Genomic DNA, 23,598 nt, shown 5'->3' with positions numbered 1-23,598 from the left:
TGACACATCATTTCAAGGCAGTTTTGATGGAGGCTGTAGAAGTGATGTCAGAGCATGGTTCGGTAAGAACAGTTCTATGAGTAACTAAAACCTTGTAGTCAAAGCATAGCACTCTCTGGTCAGGGCGGCCTTGTGGATGAGATAGATTAAGTCATCTTGAGAGAGTTCTCCAAACTAATTCTGCAACCAGGTTTTTGTCAGGAATTGGGCAGCAGAGAGTGTATTTACCTCCTGCCCTAACCAAGGGTAAGTATTCTCCATTACTTACTAAATTATATTACTTACTAGTTGTATTACTCCCTAAGTCTTTGAAAGAAGGGAGGTCTAGGGTGGAGTAGACCTTTTATAAAAGGCTGAACTGCCCAACCATCACCAGTGTGCCAGTAGCAAATCTGGATCTGTCCCCTCCAGCACACAGACAATGACAAAGGAAGGTTTATCTTTGTTTCTTGGGTTTTTTTTTTAACATTATCTCTTGCTCTTGTCTTTGGAAGTATGGTTTTCCTGTTTATATTAGAATCACTACTGATTTTAAATTCAGATTGTTTTTAAGCTCTTTGTCTAGAACTTAGTCCAGTGTCTTATCTGAAAATCTAGAGAAGGGTCGGACTTGCTGACAGCCTAACAGAAACCTCTAAATACAGCCAGAAATCTACATTAATATTTCTAATTTTATGGCTAATCTTGGAGGTTAGAATTTTTTTGCTTTATGGCTTTTATTTTTTAATAGCAAGTGTTTATGGACATTCTATGGATCCATGAGAAAGTGGGTCCAGTCATGAACAAATCTGTAGGGTTGATTTTATTTTTCTTAGACATTTTCACATGTACATGAGTGTATATGAGAGTTGAGAAAATTACTGCTGGAAAGAACTCCATATTCCTTTTTATTTATTAATGGCAAAGGCAGGCTGCTTTTCTCATGAGGAAGTGGCTCATGAATTTTCATTCAAAATAGTAAATTAGTGTCCACACTTTAATATGTTTAGAGTGGAAAGGGATTCTACATGCAACTGTGCATATCAGATTTCATGTCTGGAAAGCTAAATTTTATTATTTAATGATATTATGATTGGGCTAGGTGCCACTCTTGTATCTCCCTTCTGTGCTTACATGACACATGGAGTAGAGGATGATGGGAAATTCTTATCTATTAGTATTTTACTTTAGTAAAATTCTTAAAACTATATTTTTACAAGATTTTGTTACCATTGCCTTTAGTAATGGGTTTTTTTTGTTTGTTTGTTTTTGAAAACCAGAGGCAAATTTCCTTTAGCAAATAATGTGAACAGTATAACACTTAGTGAATATTTGGGGAAAGAATCAATATGCTAAAGAAGTTGGGAAAATTGGATCATTTAACAGAGGTTTCAGTATAGACGAGCTGGTATTTCAGCAACCAATCTTGTGTTTTTGGATGTGTTCTTGTGAAATGAACAAAAGATGGATTCTTAAATGCTCCAAAATATATATTACTCAGCCTTAGATAGAAAAGCTGCCAGCACTTTTTAGCCGTATCTTTTTCTCAACGAATAGTTGCTCTATTTTGATGGTTTCTTCACTTGGTGTCTGTTTTAATCAAAGCCCCTTAGTGGACCAAGCTGAAACCTCATATATTCACACACACCTTCCATTGATTTCACTTGGGTGAAACTTTATCTTTTAAGCAAAGTTTAAGTTGAAATGTTGAGTTAATGATGCTCACTTTAAATACCAAAGGCTTGAATGCATTTATGTATTCAGACACTTAGCTGGTCAAACATAACTCCCACCAGGGTTTAGAGGAAGGATGATTTCTTAAACTGTGCCAGTCTTACAAATCATATTTTGCTATACAATCTGCAGAAAAATGACACTAAATAAGCTTGTTAGTTATTGTAAGTTTATTTTGATGGTTTATTTCCTAGAATCTTTTTTTAACCTTAAAAAGACAGAGAAAATGGTAGACAAGATGTTGGGAAATACTTTCACCAATTACCATAGTATTTAACCCCAAGTGAGAAATAAACACTAAAGAAAAAGATGCACATTTATTTTTCCATACCTTTGCCTATGTGTCTATCAGAATTTCAGACCAGGGAATAAACATATTCATAGTTCTACATTTGTCTAACAAAAATTGACTTCTATTCAGAAGACTCTTTCTCCTCATAATGTGATTAAGCTTTTAAAGCTCCTAAAATGGTAATAATATACCCACAATAGAATGTTCAACTCTTTAATTGTGAAACCATCAGGTACATGGCAATTTAAAGAAAAAATACCCAGAAAAATAACATTTTGGTGATGTGTTTGATTTGTAGCAACTTCATAGAATATTATATGAGTTTGCTTTGTAATAGAGAATATAACATATTCATAGACTACTGAAAAAGTATAGTTTGGTCCTTTTTAATATCTAGGAAGCAGATTGTATATTTGAGTGAATGAGTTGACATAAACCCAAGCACATTTACAAAGAAAATGTCATAAGGAAAATCTCTCCAAAAGAATAGTTCCTATACTCATAGCCCTTATGAGACAGTGAACAATTTGCCACAATTTGAGTCATCTCTCTCTTTACCTTTTAAAAAGAAGGCATTTTTCACTAGGATTTTGAATTCAGCTGATAGGATCAGCATATTCTTCAAAGGGATATAGAATTATTAACTGGTTCTATGCTACCCTTGATAAATTCACTCATCTATGATCTTTTTTGTTTTCCTGTGTAGTAGCTGGCATTTTCTTCTGGAAGATGTCTTTGCAAAAACACTAGAATAACACTTAGCACACTTTTGCAGGTAATATAAACGTAGGGAAGTAAACTATTTCCTTTACCTAAGAATTTTCTTGATATAACAAACATTAAATTATAATCATTTCAGAAGGTTTCAAAAAAAAAAAAAGAAACGAACAAAGAAGTTCTGGTGATTTATTTCTGATTTGATGCAAGGTTATGTATTTTATTTCACTAAATTCGAAAAACTATCAGGTCTTTTCTAAGCTGTGAATTAACATCTGGCCCAAATGCTTGAAAATATGCTTTTTTCTTCAGTATTAGGACTTTATGAGAATTTGTTGTTTGGAAAACACTAGTGCTGATTCTAAACTAATGAAACAAAATATAGAACTAAAGGATTTACCATATCTAACAAACTCAAGCCTAAATATTCGCGGCTAGGATGAAAATAGACTAGATCAGAGGAAGTTAAATTCATTCACCACTTGCTTGTCTCCAGTGTACACCATCCAAGAAGCAGCCTGAGGTACATTCCACAGAAGAAATGGCTTTTGTTCTAAGTCTCTTGATAAGGAGAATAATAGGAGGGACAGCTCAATGGATATAAAGACATGGCGAAGTGCTAGTAAAAAGAATTCCATGATTCTGAACATTTTATCATCCTGTATGTAGTTTTCATCTATTTAAAATCTATTCATAAATCTCCTTTCATTTTCTCTATAGAAACAAGATGTGAAAGAACAGGAGGGCAACTCACATTAATTGATAATCTCCTTCACATAATCATTTCAAGTAAGCAAATGTACCATTATATACCAAAGGCAAAATCTCACCTTCAGAATGAATGAAGAAGCCTGCCCATATTGCACTGGTTGCTTTGGTATTGGCATTTGGAAGTTAGATATTATCTTCATCACAAAAAGTCATTCTTGCCCTACTAAAATTTTTTTGTTTCATTATCTGCATTCATTCACCATCATTTACCACGTACTATCGTGGGCGTTAGGAATCCAAAGATAAATTTATCTCTTACCCTTACATTGTTTAGTCATAATCAAAATGTCTTTTTAAGTCATACTTACATGGAAAAGAAAACAGCTTTCCTTATTATCTCTTGCTCATTGATAACTTATAAGGCTTCCTAAACACATACTTTCCTGGTACAGTAAGGAAAATCCTTGTTTAAAGATCGGAGTTCAGAAGTTCCCACTGTGGCCCAATGGATTAAGAATCCTACTGTGGCAGATGGGGTCACTGTGGAGGTGCAGGTTCAATCCCTGGCCCACTGAAGTGGGTTAAAGGATCTGACTTTGCCACAGCTGTGGCAACAGCAGGGTTCAATCCCCGGCCTGGGAATTTTCATATGCTGTGGGTGAGCCTATTAAAAAAAAAAAAATAAAAATCACCATTCGGGCTCTTAAGCACAGTGCTCATAGCCTCTCCTAACAAATTAATATTCGCTTTAGGGAACAACCTCTTGGGATAAATGCTGTTTTTCAGACTTCCTATTCCTTTCCTTTCTTTTGTCATGATAACATCTGTGCCTATAGGGGGCTTATATGACCTTGTGACTCTGAGGTACAGTGAGGCCCCTTGGCTTAATGTGGCCCTTGGGTGCAGGCTGACTGGGTTCATTGAAATGGGTCTTGTCCCTGACATTATGAGGTTGGGCCCCCAACCCCACCTCCAGAGGGCTGTGGCTGCATTGTTATCTCTTGTCTTGGTCAGGAGGTATTTCCTGCTGACTCGGCCGCATCTCAGCCTTCACTGGCCCAGCCAACAGCTTTCCGAGGTCTGGTTTCTAAGTTCCCCTGGCTCTTCTTGGGAGTCATTGTGTCTCTGTTGCCATGACAACGACTCTGTCAAGTTCACCAGCTGAACTCTCAGAAACCTCAAGGGAGGCTGAGAGAACAGTCTCCTCACCAGGGATGATAGAATAGGGTAGCAGGGAGTTCCCGTCATGGCTCAGTGGTTAATGAATCCGACTAGGAACCATGTGGTTGCGGGTTCAAGCCCTGGCCTTGCTCAGTGGGTTAAGGATCTGGCATTGCCGTGAGCTGTGGTGTAGGTCACAGGGGCGGCTAGGAGCCTGTGTTGCTGTGGCTCTGGCGTAGGCTGGCGGCTACAGCTCTGATTCGACTCCTAGCCTGGGAACCTCCATATGCCGCAGGAGCGTCCCAAGAAATGGCAAAAAAAGAATAGGGTAGCAAGGGGAGTCCTGCCCACTACTCTCTGACTACAACACCCCCACTTCAGATTCCTGGGAGGACCTTGGTTAAGGCATTCTCGCAGACTTCTGAGCAGGAAATGGAGCTGACATCCTCTGCTTTTGGCTTTACCTCTAGGTCTCAGACCAAGAGGGTGGTGGATACACATCTGAGCACCTGCTCCTCTTGCCTTTATTTCCCTCTTATTCTCCAAATCCACTGAGACATAAGGGGTGTGCTTTCTCCTTCCTTTACCCTTTGCTTTTAATATTCCCCTGAATATGGTTTCCTATCTATGAGTATTAAGATCATGCTCTCCTAATTTGGGGGATGGCATTCTACCTCTCCCCTGTTTTTATGATTAAAATGTGGGAGGGTGCAAGGAGAGAGAAACAAACATAGTTCAGGTGGCATTTCTAAGTGATTGTGCCTGCCTTGTGAGCAAATGTTTATTAGTCATTCCTTATTAGTCACTCACAGAGTTAATAAAGAAAACCTGATGGTTTATGTGTCCCTGTTGCAGTGGTTTTTGGTTGGTTGGTAGTGTTTTGAAATGAGGTACTATTTCAAATTTCACCTGTATGCTGTAAGTCCTTGCTACTCCAAGTGAGACCCAGGACCAGCAGCATTGCCAAGTTGCCAGCACTTATTAGAAACCCAGACTCTCAGGCCCCACCCTAGAAGTAAAGAATCAATATCTACATTTCAGCAAGAGCCTCAGCTATGCCTTGTGCACAGTGCAATTTGAAAAGCACTGCTCTAGACCACCATCACCTTACTTAAGGTTTTGGCTACATCAACGATAGCCATCATTGGCATGCAGTAAACATTTATTAATCAATTCTGTGTGTTAGCCAATGATAATCTTGCCCTGGGTACTTATGGTTCTAATCAAGAAACTTTGTAATTATGGTAAAATAATTAAAATAAAATAGACAATTCTAAATCTAGGCTCCTTCATTACCGGGCACACCTTAATTTTTTTTGACAGATCTATTAAGATTAAATTGTAACTTGTGAAAAGCGGATGTTCATTTTCTTGGAAAGCAGTCATTTAATGTATAGAGACAGCAACAAGGTAGTAATAAGATGCTCACTTGATAAATTCAGATTCATACCTGAGGCTGCTGCTTCATTAGTACTGATAGGGTTTTGCTCAGTTACAATTTGACAAGACTAGGATTTCTTTTAGGGTGATGATTTGGGGGAGAAGGACAAAGTCATAGTTTTCATTCTGCACTTTCATTTTCTGATCACAGTGTTTTAGAAGAATCTGAGCTTTACTTATTCACCAGGCTTTCAATAGAGAATCACATTAATCCTTTTAAGCTCCTTATTCTAATGATTTATTTTGTTGAAAACCATAGTGATCCTCCTTTGAATTTTAATGATTGCTGGCTATTCAGAGATTCATTGTTTTGACTTCCTGTCCTTACCTTTGTTTCCTACATGTCTGTGGGGAACACCTGTCTAATGCTGGATCTGCCCTTGGTTCTCACTGGCTTACCAGAGTCACTCAAGCCTATCTCTGAGTGTTAAGCTGAAATGCTGGCTACTCATCCATGACAATAAATGTAGGATATATGTTTGCAGAGATGGGCAGATAGACAGCAGAGGGACAAATAAATGATTGAGTCATTTCCCAGTGAAAATAATGTTTGGGATATGATAGTGAGTTGTGATTATTATAGAGAAATTAGTTAAATTAGTACTCTTAATCATGAATGTATTAGGATGCCAAGTCCGTGCAAAATATAGTCTAAGAGAAAGAGGTGCAAATGTTGAGGGTACTATCTTTACCCCCAGTTCTGGACTATGCAGTCTTCACAAGGCACTGAACCTCCATATCTCAGTCTGTTAAATATGGCAATGCTCTTTCTCAAGGACATAGTAGTAATCATTTTGTTCAAATGCAGCAAATTCTCAGAAAGGGTTAGCAAATGGAAATTGCCATGATATGTCTCAGGCATGAGCATCAGAATTACATGCTATGTTTTCAAAACCTAAGAAATGGCTATGTCACAAGCTTGCGTTCCAATTTTGCCCACTGTGTAACCACACAGACAGTTTTTCCTTCTCTTTTTCCAGGTATCACCTAGGAACATCATAGATTTTCAAGAATATATTATTCTAATATGAGATTTTAACAACTACACTATATTTATGCATAATACATTTTGTGCCTTATCTTCAGGCTTCTGGACTTTGATTCAGAATATCAGGAGCTCTGGGATTGGCTGATTGACATGGAGTCCCTCGTGATGGACAGCCACGACCTGATGATGTCAGAGGAGCAGCAGCAGCATCTTTACAAGGTTAGAGCTACCCTTCTTGCCTTTACCTTGCCGTGGAAGATCTGATTAGCCTGACAAGTCTTTCTCTCTCTCAGGATATCTTTTGCGTTCATTGTATGTATCATGGTGTCTATTAGAATTCCCTTCCCTGTCGCCAAACTCATTTCCATCCCTTGTGTGCTGACAGGCTGCACCGACATCATAATTGCAAGAAAGTTTCCTTTATCACATTCTATTTGGTGTAATTCTATAGAAGGACAAAGATTTATCTTCAAGATGAATAGCAATAAATGAAACCGCATTAATAAATAGACTGAAGCAAAATGAAGGGTAAATGGACTGCTAACATTTAACAAAATGTGTTTTGATTGGAGCACTCAGGTGGATTCTATCCACCCTCAGATCTTTCTAGAGATAAAAGAAATTTGCCTTCCGTTTGGCTTGCTGTTTCCAAGGTACAAGGCTTGTCCAATTTAATGTTTATTAGTGTTACACACAGTAGACATTGTCATATTAAGTCAATACATTTGCGTGTGATTTAAGAAAACTGGCTTGGCACTCACATATTGATTGCAAGCAATCCATCTAATAACTATCTATATTGTTTCCCATGTCTGTTAATTCACCCTTAGCCTAGTGTGTTTTACCCATTCTACTTATGGTCTTAGAAGTTCTTTCAAAACAACCGTGTGATCTTGACTGAAAAAATGATTGCAAGATTCACAGTGTCTGAAAAAGCAGTTGGGGAGGGTAGAGGGACTTTCCACTGAAATATCAGACTGCAGTAAATCTTCCTCATTTAGGCAATTTTTATTGGAGTAATTCTGACAGTTGTCATCCTTGAATTGCTTTGAGCATATGGCATATTTCAAAGAGCAGATTGTGAATCATAAAAAATAAAATTAATAACTAACCACAGAATCAGCAACAGTATAATGACAAGAAACAACTACCCTCTAGCTTTTTAAAATTTCTTATAGAATAAGAAGTACATTCAAGGTCACATAAAAGTTGTCTTCTTTCTATTCCGATTTTTATCACTTTAAGATAGGAAGGCTATCACTTTCCTTAATATATTATTTTAACTTTTGCCTCCTCTAAAGAGAAATATTTATTTGTACTTTTCAAGGGTCTGGTAGACTTTAATTAGTGTCCCCTGGGAATCATCTTAGTTAAGAGCAGATATAAGTTCCCCAGGGACTCAGCAAATGGTGATATTTTACTCCCTCAAGAATCCTGTCCAACATTAATCAAGTTGGTTGACTATTAGCTGTTTCCTGTATGGGTAGCTGTCCACATTAGCAACAAAGCTACCTAGTATATCTTCTGGCATCACATGTTGTTAGAGTAACAATTTCAACCCAATGTAACCAAAGCTAAATGATTTCACATTTAATGTCAGGATCAAGAATTACATATGAAAAATACCTATAAATCTGTATTAGTTTAGTGACAGAAGAATATTTGTTTTATTCCTAAGATTTAAGCATTAAACATCTAGCCAAACAAGAAAAAATAATACAAAAGTTATCTAATCATAAGCCATTATCTCAGACTTTATTGCACCCATGATGCCAAATAGCATTTCTTTTCTTCTTGATGCATTTTGTATTTTGCACATAAACCACTATTTATGAATAGCACTTTTTTTTTTAGACACAGTGCTATTCTTTGTCAAAATCACATCCATATAATTTACATCACAATTAATAGGAAATCATTGAACAAAAAGTGCAGTCTTCTTTTGCTTGTGGTTTCCTTGTAAGTGCTCTGCCCGATAATTCCCATTCTGGCATATTGAAGGCCATTATTCCACCCACTCAGTACTTCTGGATTATAGTATTTTTCCAAACATTTTCATACTGAGGTTCTTCTTTTGTGACTCATGACTTGTCATCGTGTTTTTGCTTTTAGTGCTCAAGAGATCTAAGCTCACTAGACTAGCACTAATTGTGCATTTGGCTTATAACCAAATTAAAGATTGTGTTAGAAACCAAGGGTAGATGCTACAGGTTTGTAGAGTCTCATTCTTTATATAAACCTCCAAATTATTCCAGAGGTTTAGAAACCTCTAAAGTAATCCTGAGGATATTGATGAAGGAGTCGTTTAGAATTTGCGGTGGCTCCTGAATTTAAAATATTGATTAATTTTTTTAAATTTAAAATTAATTTCAGGTCCTTGCCAAGAAGCCCCAGGGATTCTCAGGTTAGGTCAACTTTTTCAGTGTCCCATTTCTCTGTTCTAATCTGCTTTTCTAGGAATCAGCTGGACTCATGCCTTGGGGGAAGGAGGTTTGAGGCCTATTGATTATAGAGACCTTAAAGGAGTTAAGCTTTTCAGTTGCTCCCCAAGCCTCTCTAGGCTTTCAGTATGTTTGAGACTACCTTAATCATCTTTTTTTTTTTTTTTTTTTTTTTGTCTTTTTTGTCCTTTTGCCTTTTCTAAGGGCTGCTCCCATGGCATATGTAGCTGTAGCTGCTGGCCTATGCCAGAGCCACAGCAACACGGGATCCAAGCCACGTCTGCCACCTACACCACAGCTCACGGCAAATCCGGATCCTTAACCCACTGAGCAAGGCCAGGACTTGAACCCGCAACCTCATGGTTTCTAGTCGGATTCGTTAACCACTGCACCATGATGGAAACTCCCCTTAATCATCTTTAATCTTAAAATTTGTTGGGCCTGAAAGGTACCAATGCTTCATCAGCATTTTTCACCAAGGGTACCATTGGCATTTGGGACAAAATAATTTTTTTTATCAGTTTGTGGGATTATCCCTTCCACTATAGGACATTTGTTATTCCTCATTGTGACAACTCAAAAGGACACCCAACTCGTTTCACAGCATTTCCAATCTATCTCAACTCTTCTATATCATCTTCATTTCTTCAAATGCTTGTATAAAATCAAGAAGAATGCCTTACACTTATATTCTATATGCTATTAACAAAGCGCCTTAGATAGTTAATGTTTGACTAATCGTTGCTGAGTGAAGAGAATTAAGGATGGGAATGAAGCTCATAATCCTTGTTATCAGTAAAGAGAATAAGAGGGAAAGTTTAAGGGAGACCTTCAGCTGAGTGATGGTAAAATCCCAGAAAATGTAGACTAGGACAGAATCATTATTCTTGTTATTATAGAATTAGAAACATTTGTCCTTCTCTCCTTGAGGGGTTCTCTATGTTTCGTCATTCACCTCCTTTCCTAGCATGGATGGTCATGCTCAGACCCCAGTTCATGTATGACACAGTCCTAGGTTGATCCCTGAAGTTCACATTTAGAAATATTAGATTAGAGAAAATACCGTTAAATAGTAGTCAATGAGTGTGAAGATTTTTTTGGCATTTTCAGTATTAGATACTCCCTTCCTGACCTTACCTACTTATTTTACTTTTAAAGTTTTATCTATTTATTTATTTTTATGGTCGCACCCCTGGTATATGGAAGTTTCCAGGCCAGGGATATAATTTGAGCCACAGCTGCAACCTGCACCACAGCTGTGGCAACAGTGGATCCTTTAACCCACTGGACCAAGCTTGGGGTTGAACCTGCATCTCTGCAGCAATGCAAACCACTGCAATTGCCTTCTTAACCCACTGCACCACAACAGGAACTCCTACCTATTAATTTCATGTTTTTGTCTTTACTAGAAAATCTTCTGACTTTAACTTCGAGATGTGGAATTTAAAATAAAGACCAGACTCTTCATTCAGCACATCTCCTGAGCTGGCACTTGTAATATCTTGCTTACCTCAAACCAGGAAAATACTCGATGAACTTTTAAAGGAAAATAATTAGATTTAGGCAAAGACTACATTGATATATTCTGACATAATTTAGAACTGTAATGTTACAATGGCCTGTCAAGAGGATTTTCTGTTTAAAATATATTTTCAGATTGTTAGAAATTTAAGACCATTTTCTTTCTGATTAGATTTAAACTACGGGGGCCCTAAGAACAACCTGATTCTTATTAAAAACTAACCACTCCCTGAAACATATTTTCTTCTTTGTTTGGAGGCAGTGAGACGATATCCTTCCTTCCCTCTTCTCTGTCTGGCTCAGCCTCTGAATGGGGACCTTCTGTAGTTATTTTCTAATAAACATTGGCAGTATCATCAGTCTGGAAAACGCAAATGTAGTCTTTTCTCGTTTTTTCCTCCTCAGTCTGAAAATCACCTCCAAGGAGAATTTACTCCCACTCTCTCACTTTCTTTCTCCTCATTCCTCCTACCTTCCTAAGTAGGACAATTTAATTTGTCAAAAGTAACACCGTGATTTTGAAAGTTCAGCTCCTATTTGGACTAGCATTACGAAGCCAGAATGCATAATCACAGGGAGCTGTCACTCTGTTGGTCTGCATGTGCATTAACTATTAATGGAGAAATATTTAAAACCCACTTGCAAAGGAAAAGCTTCATTTTTTTCATTTCTGCGGATCAAAGGTGGCATTATTCTTGGGCTCAGGGAAGCTCAAGACACTGCCTCCCCCATCCTATAAATTTTATAGATTGAGTGACCTGGAAGCATCTCCATGATTGGAGAGCTGGAGCCCAGGCTTCCCCTGACTGTCAATGCTGTCCTGCCTCCACGGCAGACAGAACTGATTCTGGAGTGCTTCAAGCTGAGCCCTGTCAGAGGCTTTACTTCACTGCAGAGACAGCCTTTCTCTGCCACCTACAAAGCACAGATGACAGAGCCCCTAGCCGTCCTGGATTGATGTGGGGTTCCAGAGACTAAGGGTTAATTTCATTGGCCAAATTCAGAAGCTACAGCCTCGTGATCACTGTTATAATTGAGCAAAAGCAGTTTTCAGATAGTATGAAGCACACTAAAACATCACATTTATAGATTCATTCCTTGAGTGAATGGCTAAGCTGCTCTTCATCAATAAAATAGTAGATTATCTGACTTCAGAGGGGTTGAAAATAACCCATCCAGTTTAACAGTAATATGGAATTAGTGCCCACTTCAACTAAGACCTTTATACTTTCAAGGCATTTACACTGAAGATGTTATACTTCCTTTAGAAGTTTAGTTACTCATATTTTCTGCTTTTATGGGGAAAATGCACATATCCTCTATATTTCTCCATTGGCATAAGCATCACACAAATATGTCCTGTGTGAAAAAGGAAAAGGACCATTTATTCTAATAATACAGTGCTCACTAAGCACTAATTACACTTTTATTTTATTATTGATTTGAGATTGTTTATAAGAATTCACAGAGAAATGATAAAAATATTTTTAATGTATAAATGCAAATCAGAACCAAGAAAATATATATAGGCTGAAGTTTATTTCTGTGAAAAGAGTTAATATGTAGGTACATAGACTATGAGTCCCTACATAGCTACTAACCATGACCCTAAAATTTTATTCTGGGTTTCCTGGTAGTGAGAGCAAAAAGGGAAATGTGCTCAATTGCTCAAATTATATTTTCCAGGAGAAAAAAAATACACTTCCCATGGAGAAACTAAGATTATTTTGCTACTTAGACATGAAAATATTTTCTTTTAGGGTTCTTTATGTCTAATCACAATATTTCTTACATGTAAATTTCTGAACAAAATACTTTTAATAAGTGAACTACCTATTTTTTTTCTCTGTCTCTGCTGCTAGGTAATATTTAGAGGCTTTGAACATAGCTTTCACCCAGAGGTAGCTCCATTCAATGATATTTTGGCCAGATGGAATTAGTGAAAGGACATCGATATTGTATATCGGAAAAGAAGTTATTATTAAAATGAGAGAGAATATCACTTATAACTGGAATCTAATATCCAGCACAAATGAACATCTCCTCAGAAAAGAAAATCATGGACTTGGAAAAGAGACTTGTGGTTGCCTGATGGGAGGGGGAGGGAGTGGGAGGGATTAGGAGCTTGGGCTTATCAGACACAACCTAGAATAGATTTACAAGGAGATCCTGCTGAATAGCATTGAGAACTATGTCTAGATACTCATGTTGCAACAGAAGAAAGGGTGGGGGAAAAACTGTAATTGCAATGTATACATGTAAGGATAACCTGACCCCCTTGCTGTACAGTGGGAAAATAAAAAAAAAAAAAATGAGAGAGAAATATAAACATCAAAGAGACAGAAAAGTGATTGACATTAGTTTAACACAAAGTTATTCAAACAAAAAGAATAAAAGAGTAAATTAGAATCATGGGTGGACAAATGAAAATAAAGTGCTAAAAGCCAAATATAAGCAAATTTTTAAAACAAAAACTCTGAAAAAAAATTGTTTTAGGGAAAAAAACAGTAAGAGAGAGTAGATTTTGAAGTAGAAAAAAATCTCACTTTAGAGAATTTGGGCGTATGTTAAAAGACAAGCATTACAACTTTTAAAAGAAACATGTATGGAATGGGATAAGAAAATCTGGGAATAAGAAATATAGTATAAAAGAAGTAAAATGGGATATAGTTGACTTGTTATTTTATAACTATTGGTGCCAAAATGATGTTGTCATAGCTATGAACTGATCATAGAAAGAAGATTGATTATGCTATCCCTATATTTTATAAATTCAACACTCTACAATAGTTCTTTCATTTATTCTGGACTACATTGATCTAAATAATTTCAAATGTGGCTTGATATCTTTATGACTGAACTTGAGCTCTTAAAAATGTCATGCTAGACTGGTCATAGTTCAGATCACAGTAGCTAGGCTTAAAATAGAAGAAAATCAGAGTTTCCACCATGGCGCAATGGAAACCCATCCGACTAGGAACAGTGAGGTTACGTGTTTGATCCCTGGTCTCCATCAGTGTGTTAAGGATCTGGCATTGCCATGAGCTGTGACGTATTTCCCAGTTGAGGCTCGGATCCCGCATTGCTATGGTGTAGGCCAGCAGCCACAGCTCTGATTCGACCCCTAGCCTGGGAACCTCCATATGCCACTGTGTGGGCCTAAAAAGCAAAACAATAACAAATTTATAAAAAAAAAAAGAAGAAAATCCATTTGCTTTTTTTTTTTTTTTTTTTTGGCTGCACCTGTAGCCTGCAGAAATTCCAGGGCCAGGGATTGAACCCATGCCACAGCTGTAGCCCCAGCCATAGAGGTGACAACACCAGTTCCTTAACCCATTGAGCCACCAAGGGTACTCACTCCATTTGCTTTTTTTAAAAAAATTTTTACATGTTGGTGTATAGAATAGAAGTACACATCAAAAACTTAAATTCTGTTAATTAGGAGTTCCTGTCTTGGCGCAGTGGTTAACGAATCCAATTGGGAACCATGAGGTCGCGGGTTTGATCCCTGGCCTTGCTCAGTGGGTTTAGGATCTGGTGTTGCCATGAGCTGTGGTGTAGGTCTCAGATGTGGCTCGGATCCTGCATTGCTGTGGCTCTGGTGTAGGCTGGTGGTTACAGCTCCGATTAGACCCCTAGCCTGGGAACCTCTATATGCTGCGGGAGCGGCTCAAGAAAAAAAAGGCAAAAAGACCAAAAAAAAAATTCTGTTACTTAGGCCTTATATTGCAATTTCAGCACCAAAATTTTCTACCTTGATTGTTCAAAATGAAGCAAATTACTAGTTATTGAAGCAGTCAAAGTAAAAATGTACCCGATATATCAGGCACAAGAACTTAATGATAATTTTTTACCTCCTTCCCAGTAGATTAATTGTAGAGCTTAATTGTATGTTAGATTAAAACTCCATTAAGATAAGAAGAATATGCTTAAAATCATTATAATATTTCAAAAAACATTATCTAATCATTTTTAAAGTGATCAGAATGGAAAAACCTAGGCTGTCTCCTCTGCTATCTAGAAGTGAATTTGTTGTTCCATTTTTATTAAAGTTCAAAAAGTCCTTAGATTAACTGTCATATTAATTTGAGCTTTGATGAATCGGTGTTAGCTATGAATACTTGAATATACATATATATATATATATTTTCTTTTCTTTTCTCTTTTGAGAGAGGGCACAACTTATCCTGACAATGTTTAGGAGAAGAAAAAGTAGATGGATTTGCTTTCTGAACAATATATGAAACACTATTTACGCTGGATCTTATCATTCCTATTTGCGTTGCTTTTTTAAAAGGAAAAAAAAAAAAAAGAAGGATGTTAAGAGAATCTTATGCCAAGAAATAGTTGGCTCTGTGTGCAGAGGGGCAAGGAAGGGAAGCCCCGCCAGCAGTTTTTGTCTCTGGCGGGTGAGCTACTGTCCGGAAGGTGCGTTGGCGCTCTGGGCCGCCTCTGCTGTATTGTGCAGCTCCCTCTCTCCCGGCCCTGGCCTGCTCTGGCCTAGAGTGGATCAAACAAGCCGTGGGGAAAGTTCCCCTCATTTGCATCACTTCTAGACAGCCCTGTCGTACTCTTTGCTGACAGGAAATCACTGTCTTTGTCACCTTTTCTCAGGGCCCTCCTTTTGGCAGAGATGGGCCATGTGACCACGCTTAATCACAACAACGGGGCTGGCTCAGGACTCAATGACATGTTTTCCTCAGCACTTCAATAAATGGGGTAGAGGAGTCAGTAGGAAATGACTACATTAATTTTAGAGTGAAAAGATAATTAACACTTGAAGCACTAATGCTACAACCTATGGAATTATTATTCAAATTGAAGTTAATTTATCAAAAACTTGTGAAAACTATCTTCCCTAATGCAACTGTTTAAAAAAATAAACCTTGAATAGTGAGATTTGGGCTTGTTGGAGGGAGAGTGGGAAGAAAGGCAGGAGAGAGGGGCTTTGGATAGAGAGAGAAAGGGGATAAGGGAGAGGGAAATCATAGCAGGCATTCGCTGTGTTTGAAAAAGCAACTTAAATGGGCTAAAACTTCAACATTTGGGCCTGAAGGCTGGAGCATGTAAAACGCTTACTTAGATGATATGAATAGGACACTGGCAAACAAAAGCAGCAGTGTGCTCCTAGAAAACTGTGCTTAAAGGAGTTTCCTTGGCAACAGAAATGCAGTTCCAAAAGTAGACAGAACTTTCCTCAGAAAACATACTATTAATAACAACCTTCCGGAACAACTTGGAACAATTTGACGACTTGGCAATAATAATGCCAAGTGTTCTGCAAATTAATCTAACACATAGCAGTTATGTTTCCCTTGCCCATAGTTTTGCTGGACCCTACCTAGAACTCATTGCTTTTCAGTGGCACAAACGTGAAAATTATTTCTAAATGCGGTCATGGAAAAAGAAAACCAAAAGAAATGCTAGTGGCCAACAGTGGCCAGTGATTGTGTTCAGCCTTTTGGAACCTACCAGGGAACTTGATTTAATGAGATGAATTTATTCCAATTAAAGCTACCACATTTAATATCTCATTCCAAAAAAAAGATACTTTCACAAACCAAACTTGGTAAAGGGTTAACAGCCTGAGACTTGCTATGATGTGAAGCACATCTTGAGGCCATTGGTTATATAAATGTAACACTTCACTAAATACGTGCTGGGTGTTATTTTTAAAAGCATCATCATTTCTTGTCAGCCCAGAGAATAAACTAATCTTGGATCTACTTGGCCAATGGGAATCATTTGAATTCTCCTGAAGGCCATACATTTGCCAGCCAAGAAAGGAAGAATGTTCCTCTCCTCTAACCTTTCTTGAATCCTTGGATCTAAAGGTTAAAAGAAATCAATATCTCATTGTGCTACTTGGTTTCAGGGTAATAAGTAATAATCATCATGTGAAAATCCAAATGATTATAGATAGCACTTAAATGAGTTGACCTGTTTGTGAGCTTTTATTAATTGCAATCAGGATAATCATTAGAGTTTGCTAATAAAATTTTGGATTAAATTGCAAAAATTTCAGCCTTTAACTTTTGAAAAATGACTTTCTCTTAATTAGATGTGAATGTTCAGTGTTCCCTTCTGTGTTAAGATGAGAGATTTGGCTTTAACTCTACATATTTGTAGATTTCTTTCTGGTTTTTATAAAATAGATTAGACGAACATTTAGATTCCTTATAAGAAAGGGTGTTTGGTTTACTGCCACTTTTACCCCTGAACTATTCAGAAGAATATATATGTGTGTGTGTGTGTGTGTGTGTGTGTGTGTGTGTGTGTATGTGTGTGTGTATGGGGTGAATACATATATATGTGTATATAAACACATATATATATGGGGTGAATACATATATATATTTATATATTCTTTATATATGATTCATATGTAGGTGTGTGTGTATTTCAGGTCAAGTAACCTACTGGAAATATCCCTTGCTTTTTAACATTTCCTATTTTTAAATTACTTATCTTTAGCATTATATTCATATTTAGGCTAATTTGGTTTGAAGCAAAAAAAAAGTTGTATAATGTGTGATTAAACTTTATAGACAACTGTGGTTAGATCTGGGGATTATTTATTTTGTCAAAAAAAGTACCAAAGTTTAAAGATGAAAACCAAGTATAGTCATTGACAAAGCTGTCTTATTATGAAAAGGATGAATGTTAGGTTTAATGTTCCATGTAATTACATTAGGAAGGCACTGGTTATCCTAACTATAATTACAAGGAAGTATGTAAGATATATATGCTATTGAATCCAAATATTTCATCTTTATTATCATTCTACTTTTTATAGTTTATTAAGATTTCACCATATATTCCTAAAGCAGGGAGGTAGGGCTAGAAGTGTTCCTAAATAATGCTTTAGTTTTTTCAAAAGAAGTCCTGGTACCTGTTCAGAATAGGCCGGTGAGCTCCGGCTAGGGATGGGGTGGGGGTTGGGGAGGTAAGCTCAACTATAGTGCTTTTACAGATAATCTCATTAACCTCCTTTCTTCTTGTCCTTATTTCACTATCACATCTAAATATAGAAGGAGGTAGATTTGTGGTTGTTCAAGGGACATCATTTTTAGAGTAATATGAATTGCCCAACCCAACTCTCTTATCTCCATTACTAAACGTTGACGCTGTTTTAAATTCCGTCCTTAAGATTCATTTCTTTCAGGTCAAAAAGAATGTTCTCTTTTGGATACAGATATTCTGTGGGGGTGGGGAGGAGAATAATATTGAGTTAAATGCTAATTTTAACATCTAGTTTAAATGGAAAGACACTGGGAAGGGAAGATAGAGTGGATAGAGAGAAGAAATCCAGAAAAGTAACCAAGGAGAGCTGTTAATCTACTTCACCATTTGATGAAAAGTGTGTGCTCGTGTGTGCATGTGTTATGAGATAGGAGTGTGTGTGTGAGGGGTGGGCGTTATGAGATAGCGGTAGGCTAGAGAGACAAAAAACTAATTAACATTGATCACATCTTATATTTGACAGTGTCAGTGCCCTATGCACATTATATATTGTATCTAATGCTCACAGTGATCATGGGTTATTTTCCCCATTTCATGCACTCTAAGCCTAAAATACAGAGACTGTAAGAAACTAGCCTAAAGATACAGATCTAGTTTCTCAGTCAGGTTAGGCGAGGGTTTACTGAGATAAAAAACAACCCCCAAATCTCAAAGTTTTAAACCTGCAAGTATTTGTTCCTCACATATACTACATGCCCAACACAAGTTGCCTTATGGGCTCCAGGACTCAGACTTATGGACCAACCACCCTCTTAAATATTTCCTCAATGTGACAAAGAGAACAGAGACTCCAGAGGGTCTCATGCTGTGGCTATTAAACCTTCCACTAGAAAGGAACGCCTATCACTTTCTCTCAAAATCATTGGCCAGAATTAATCCCATGGCTCTACCTTACTCCAAACTGGATGAGGAAGGTCATCCCTACTGTATGCTGGAAGGCAGAAAGCTAGAAACTATGTTGAGCTTTAACAATAACTACCACAAGAATGGGTGGCTCTAGTGCCTCTAGTCTGTCTTCTACATGCAGCTTGCCTGCTCACCATTGCCCCATAACTTCTTCTCTACAACAGGTAAATTCTTACAAGCACATTATTTCCTCCCTCTACCTAAGCTTTTTGTGCTATGATAGTGAGAAGAAAGTCCTAAATGTTTAGACGGTAGGTACATCTGCAGAGAAAACATGATGGACTAGGGCTGGTTCTCTAGCCAATCATCAGGCTGTTCTGTGAAAGCCCTCAGACTTTTGTAAGCACCTCAGCACCCTGGGGAAGTGTTGCTATGTTGAGCCTCACAGGAGTCTCCTATATTTTGTCAGATTCAGGAAAGCCAAGGCTGAAAACATTGATGTCATTTGGGGAGATGCGTTAAAGGTAGCATTGCCCTAGGAAGATTCGACCTCATGGATCCTGTCGTTGCCAGAGGAGTTACTGAAGAAGTGTCCCCATGGAGAGATACTCTAGAGGAATATCATTTGCAGAGAAACCACCTTCCAGTCCTGTCAAGGAAGCAAATTCAGTTCTCAGAAATAAGGGCATTCCCAAGCATATTTTTAATAATGTGGGCATTTGTGAAGCTCATACATTCTTAAAATAGGCACTTCTCTGACACTGTATCCCTAATGAGGCACACTGGGTAAGCGAAGAGGGAAGAGTGGTTTTCCTGTGGAACCTTGATTCATTTACATAAGAGACAACACACACACACACACACACTCACACACACACACACACACACACACAATTTTCTTTTTCTAAAGCTAGAGAAGAGTCAACCAGACTAAAATTCTTACTGCTTTTGCAGTTTTTTTCAGTTTTTCTTCCAAACTTTCTCAGACCACAGAACTTCAGCCTTTCTCCAAAAGGAAATTTATGCACCCCTGAAACTCATCTGAACTTGGGCTGCTTCTTAAGTAGTTGATTCCATGTGCTCACAGACACTTGCACAAAGAAGATTTGTAATATTTCCCTTGTCATTCTCATGTTTTTGCCATTGAAAACTAGGAAGTTTGTGGAAGAGATACACACATAGTTATACACACACATTTATGTGTGTTTACACATATGCACACATATACTTATTATTAACTTGTATAATTGAAAGAATCTTTCATCAAGATCAAATCTGGCTAAAGTCAGATTTCTTGAACCAGACATGCTGGTTGTCCAAAGACATTTAAATCATGCATATGTAAATAACTCTACAAACTCCTTTCATTTATGCCAAATTTCAGTCTGGGGCTCATTTCTCTATTGTAAATCTTGGCATACTGGATTTTGCTACCCTCATTACAATAGCATTATCCCTTTATACTCACAGGTGCTTCCCTGAGAGAGTCTCCCTTGGGAATAGTTTAGCCATGAGTACTTTGTTATTAATTAAATGCATTTTTTTTCTTTATTACCCGCCCCCATGGCATATGGAGTTCTCGGGCTAGGGATCAGATCTAAGCCACAGTTGACACCCAAGCCGCAACTGCGGCAATGCCGGATCCTTAACCCACTGTGCTGGGCTGGGGATCGAACCCATGTTTCAATGCTCCCAAGATGCCTCCAATCCCACTGTACCACCTTGGGAACTCTTTAAATGAATATTTTAAAATAGTGATGATAGATTGAGACTTTGTGGACCAAATTGGAGAATGAATAAGTTTTGTTAGACTTCTCCAGGGGCAGGGTTCATGTCTGTGTTATTTATTGATAAATCTCCAGCGTGTACAACAGTATCTGGCACAGAGTAGAAACTCAATAAATATATGCTGAGAAACATTTTTCCAGTAAGGCTTATTTAATAATCTATTAGTTAGATTCTATTAATTAGCACTATGCTGTCAATTCATTACTTTTTCAAGAAAACAATCCTATTTTCATACTGTGGTAACTGAAGTCTAAAACTTCCTGGTCCCCCCTTATATTGTGTAGAAAAACAGAAAAATTTCTCTCCTTGAAAAACCAATGTGCATTAAGGTCAGTTCTTAATACTCAGAGTACTCAGATTTGGCCAGGTTGATATCAGGGAGAAAAAGAGGGTGATAGTAAAAAAAAAAAAGAGAGAGGGAGGAAGGGAAGGACAGTGACATCCATGTCTGAGACAAATGGTACAAAAATGGACAACTAATGACCATAATTCTACAGCTAGTTTCTAATCTCTCAAACCGTAGTAGTCACTGACATGTTCTTGATTATATAGACAATCTCAGTATAATTGTTTATACATATGAGGATAACATGAACTGTGCAAATAGGAAGCCTAAAAATAGAATAATAGGTATAGGTGAACATGAACAGTCATTAGAAATGTTAGATATATCAGCACAATTTGTTCTCATACCATGGTTAGCAGGAGAGTTTATTGACACTTTCATTGTAGAAAATCAGGTTTGACTTTGGACGAGCATGTGTGTCTAAGACTTCAGACAAATGTGTGTGTCTAAAATGTAATCATGTGGGGTGAGAAAAATAATAAGAGATTGGGACTTGGGCCGGCTCTTAAATTCAAGTTCATCATGATGAGGGTGAAAGGGGGAGAGAGCCTAAAAGACTGACTCATCTTTCCAAAGCTATAGCAATTTAATTCAGAATATGAAAATTGAAAAACTAAAGTTCGCTGCTCTATTGTCAAAAGAAAGCTGAAATGTAGTTTGGAAACTTTGTCCCACTCTTCTATTGTTCAAATGTTACCCTCTTCATTATTTTTAAAAATAATCCTCACATATGGTCATTCATACTTTTTACTTGGTAATTATAAGCTCTAATGATTTTAAGCAATTAAGGTTAAAAGATGTATTTTTTTTTTTTTTTAGGACTAGACTGCAGCACTTGAAAGTTCCCAGCCTAGGGGTCAAACTGGAGCTGCAGCTACTGGCCTACACCACAGCCACAGCAATGCTGGATCCTTAATCCCCTGAGCAAGGTCAGGGATCGAACCCTCATCCTCATGGATCCTAGTCAGGTTCATTAACTGCTGAGCCACGAAGGGAACTCCCAAAAGATGTGCCATTTAAAATTAGAATTTGGTAAAGATTTGTGATGCATTCACTTTTTGCCACTGTTTGTTGGACATCTTGCCATCCTTTTGAGTTTAATGTCTTTCCATTGAACTTTGTCCTTACTCTTCAGCTTTCTTTGGTTGAGACATGCTGAGATTTGAAAATATGCATGAAGAACATTTCTCTCTCTATGGTTATTCTCTCCTCTTCCTCACTCTCTTCAGCCTGCTAATGCTAAACTCCCATTTTGTGAATACCTGGTTTTCTTGTAAGCCACGAACAAAAATCCTCGCGTTCATGAAAACTTAGGTATAAATGAATCTCTAGAGCTGAACTAATTGAATTCTTTCCCTACAACAAGGGAGTACAGCACAAGAGCTCACATTTGGCTAGCATTTTATAACCCATGTTTTGATGATAGTTTAAGAGGCTCCATCCATCCAAGTTTGGGTTAGAAAAAGAAATAAAATATGGAAACACTGTCAAAGCCTTTTCTGTTTACATAAAAGATCCTGGGATACCAAGAACAATGCCAAAAATTTCATATGACAGCCAGCTCTTGTGGGATTTTTGAGCTCACCAAGTTCAGGAAATAGTTACAGAAAGCTGATTGGAGCTCAAAGATTTTTTTTTTTTTTTTTTTAATTAACTGAAGTGAACAGTTGTGTTCCCTGTCCATTGTCCACATTGCTGCTCAGACCTGTGCCCTGCTGGGGTGGACATCTCCCCAGAGGTAGGTAATATTTGACATGCAGTACATACTTTCTGAATTGAATCACCTGCTTAACGAATGTTTTCTCCTGAATCTTCCAAAGTGAATCTCCTAGCAGTTTTGTACACGGGAAGTCTCACGGGAAGTGAGAATTTTACCTGGAGTTTCAGGACTGCAAGTGACCTCAAAACGACCTTCATTTCATTTCCTCTCTTTCAAAGATTGTTTTTTATCCATTCCAGATAGAGAATTTGTCCTCTGTTAAAGATCTTTCCAGAGGGAATTCACAACCTTCCATTAAAATGTTTAACAACTCTCCCTGCCCTGAAAGTCTCCTTATATCTAGTGTAAATCCCTTCTGTTAGGTTTAATTGTCAAATCGGCCAGAATCCATGCTCTGTAATTAAATCTCTTCTGTTTTCTCTACAGCCACACTTCTTAAGCTTCTCAGTTTTCTTTTCAAGTTAAAAAATCTTTTTAAAATCCTTTATTTCAGTTTTGTCTACACTCCATCTGACTGAAACCACTCCCATCCTCTTTTGAGGGAGAAAATATGCTAATACTGAGAGACTGCTGGTAAATCCATGTATTCAAGGAGCTTTAACAAGCTCCATGGATTTCTCCATCAGGTTTTTCAACTCTCTCTTATTAACAGTTAATAAAATAGTTCATGGATGGTTTGGAAGGGGAATGTGGTCTGAGATGGTATGACTTACAGTATATACCTGGGAAAAAGAGAAAGAAAATGACATGAAAATGGACCCCAAAATCTCCTTCCCATTTAGGGACCGAGCTGCTTCTTCTCCCAGTGGATGCGTGATATATTATTTATGTAAGAGTTAGCATTGTGTTTTTTGGCCCACATTCCGTTTGGAACATATACAGTATGACAGT

General features: G+C 37.6%; 1 protein-coding gene across 14 annotated transcripts in view; it reads left to right on the top strand.

The window, feature by feature from the left end:
* AKAP6 (A-kinase anchoring protein 6) overlaps positions 1-23,598 on the top strand; it is a 458,273-nt gene that overhangs the window by 335,225 nt on the left and 99,450 nt on the right. For all 14 annotated transcript variants that reach the window (XM_084968956.1, XM_084968955.1, XM_021099869.2 and 11 more), the window contains one exon: positions 7,121-7,241. In XM_084968956.1, the coding sequence (XP_084825082.1) occupies positions 7,121-7,241 (121 nt within the window). The remainder of the gene's footprint in view (positions 1-7,120; positions 7,242-23,598) is intronic.

This window comes from Sus scrofa, chromosome 7 (genome assembly GCF_054392235.1).
Source record: "Sus scrofa isolate SSC_HxYL_T2T_F1_AM1 chromosome 7, Sscrofa_HxYL_maternal_Yorkshire_Landrace_v2.0, whole genome shotgun sequence".
Classification (NCBI taxonomy): Eukaryota; Metazoa; Chordata; class Mammalia; order Artiodactyla; family Suidae; genus Sus; species Sus scrofa.
Note: the sequence above shows the minus strand (reverse complement) of the source record. Positions and strands in the feature narration are given on the sequence as shown.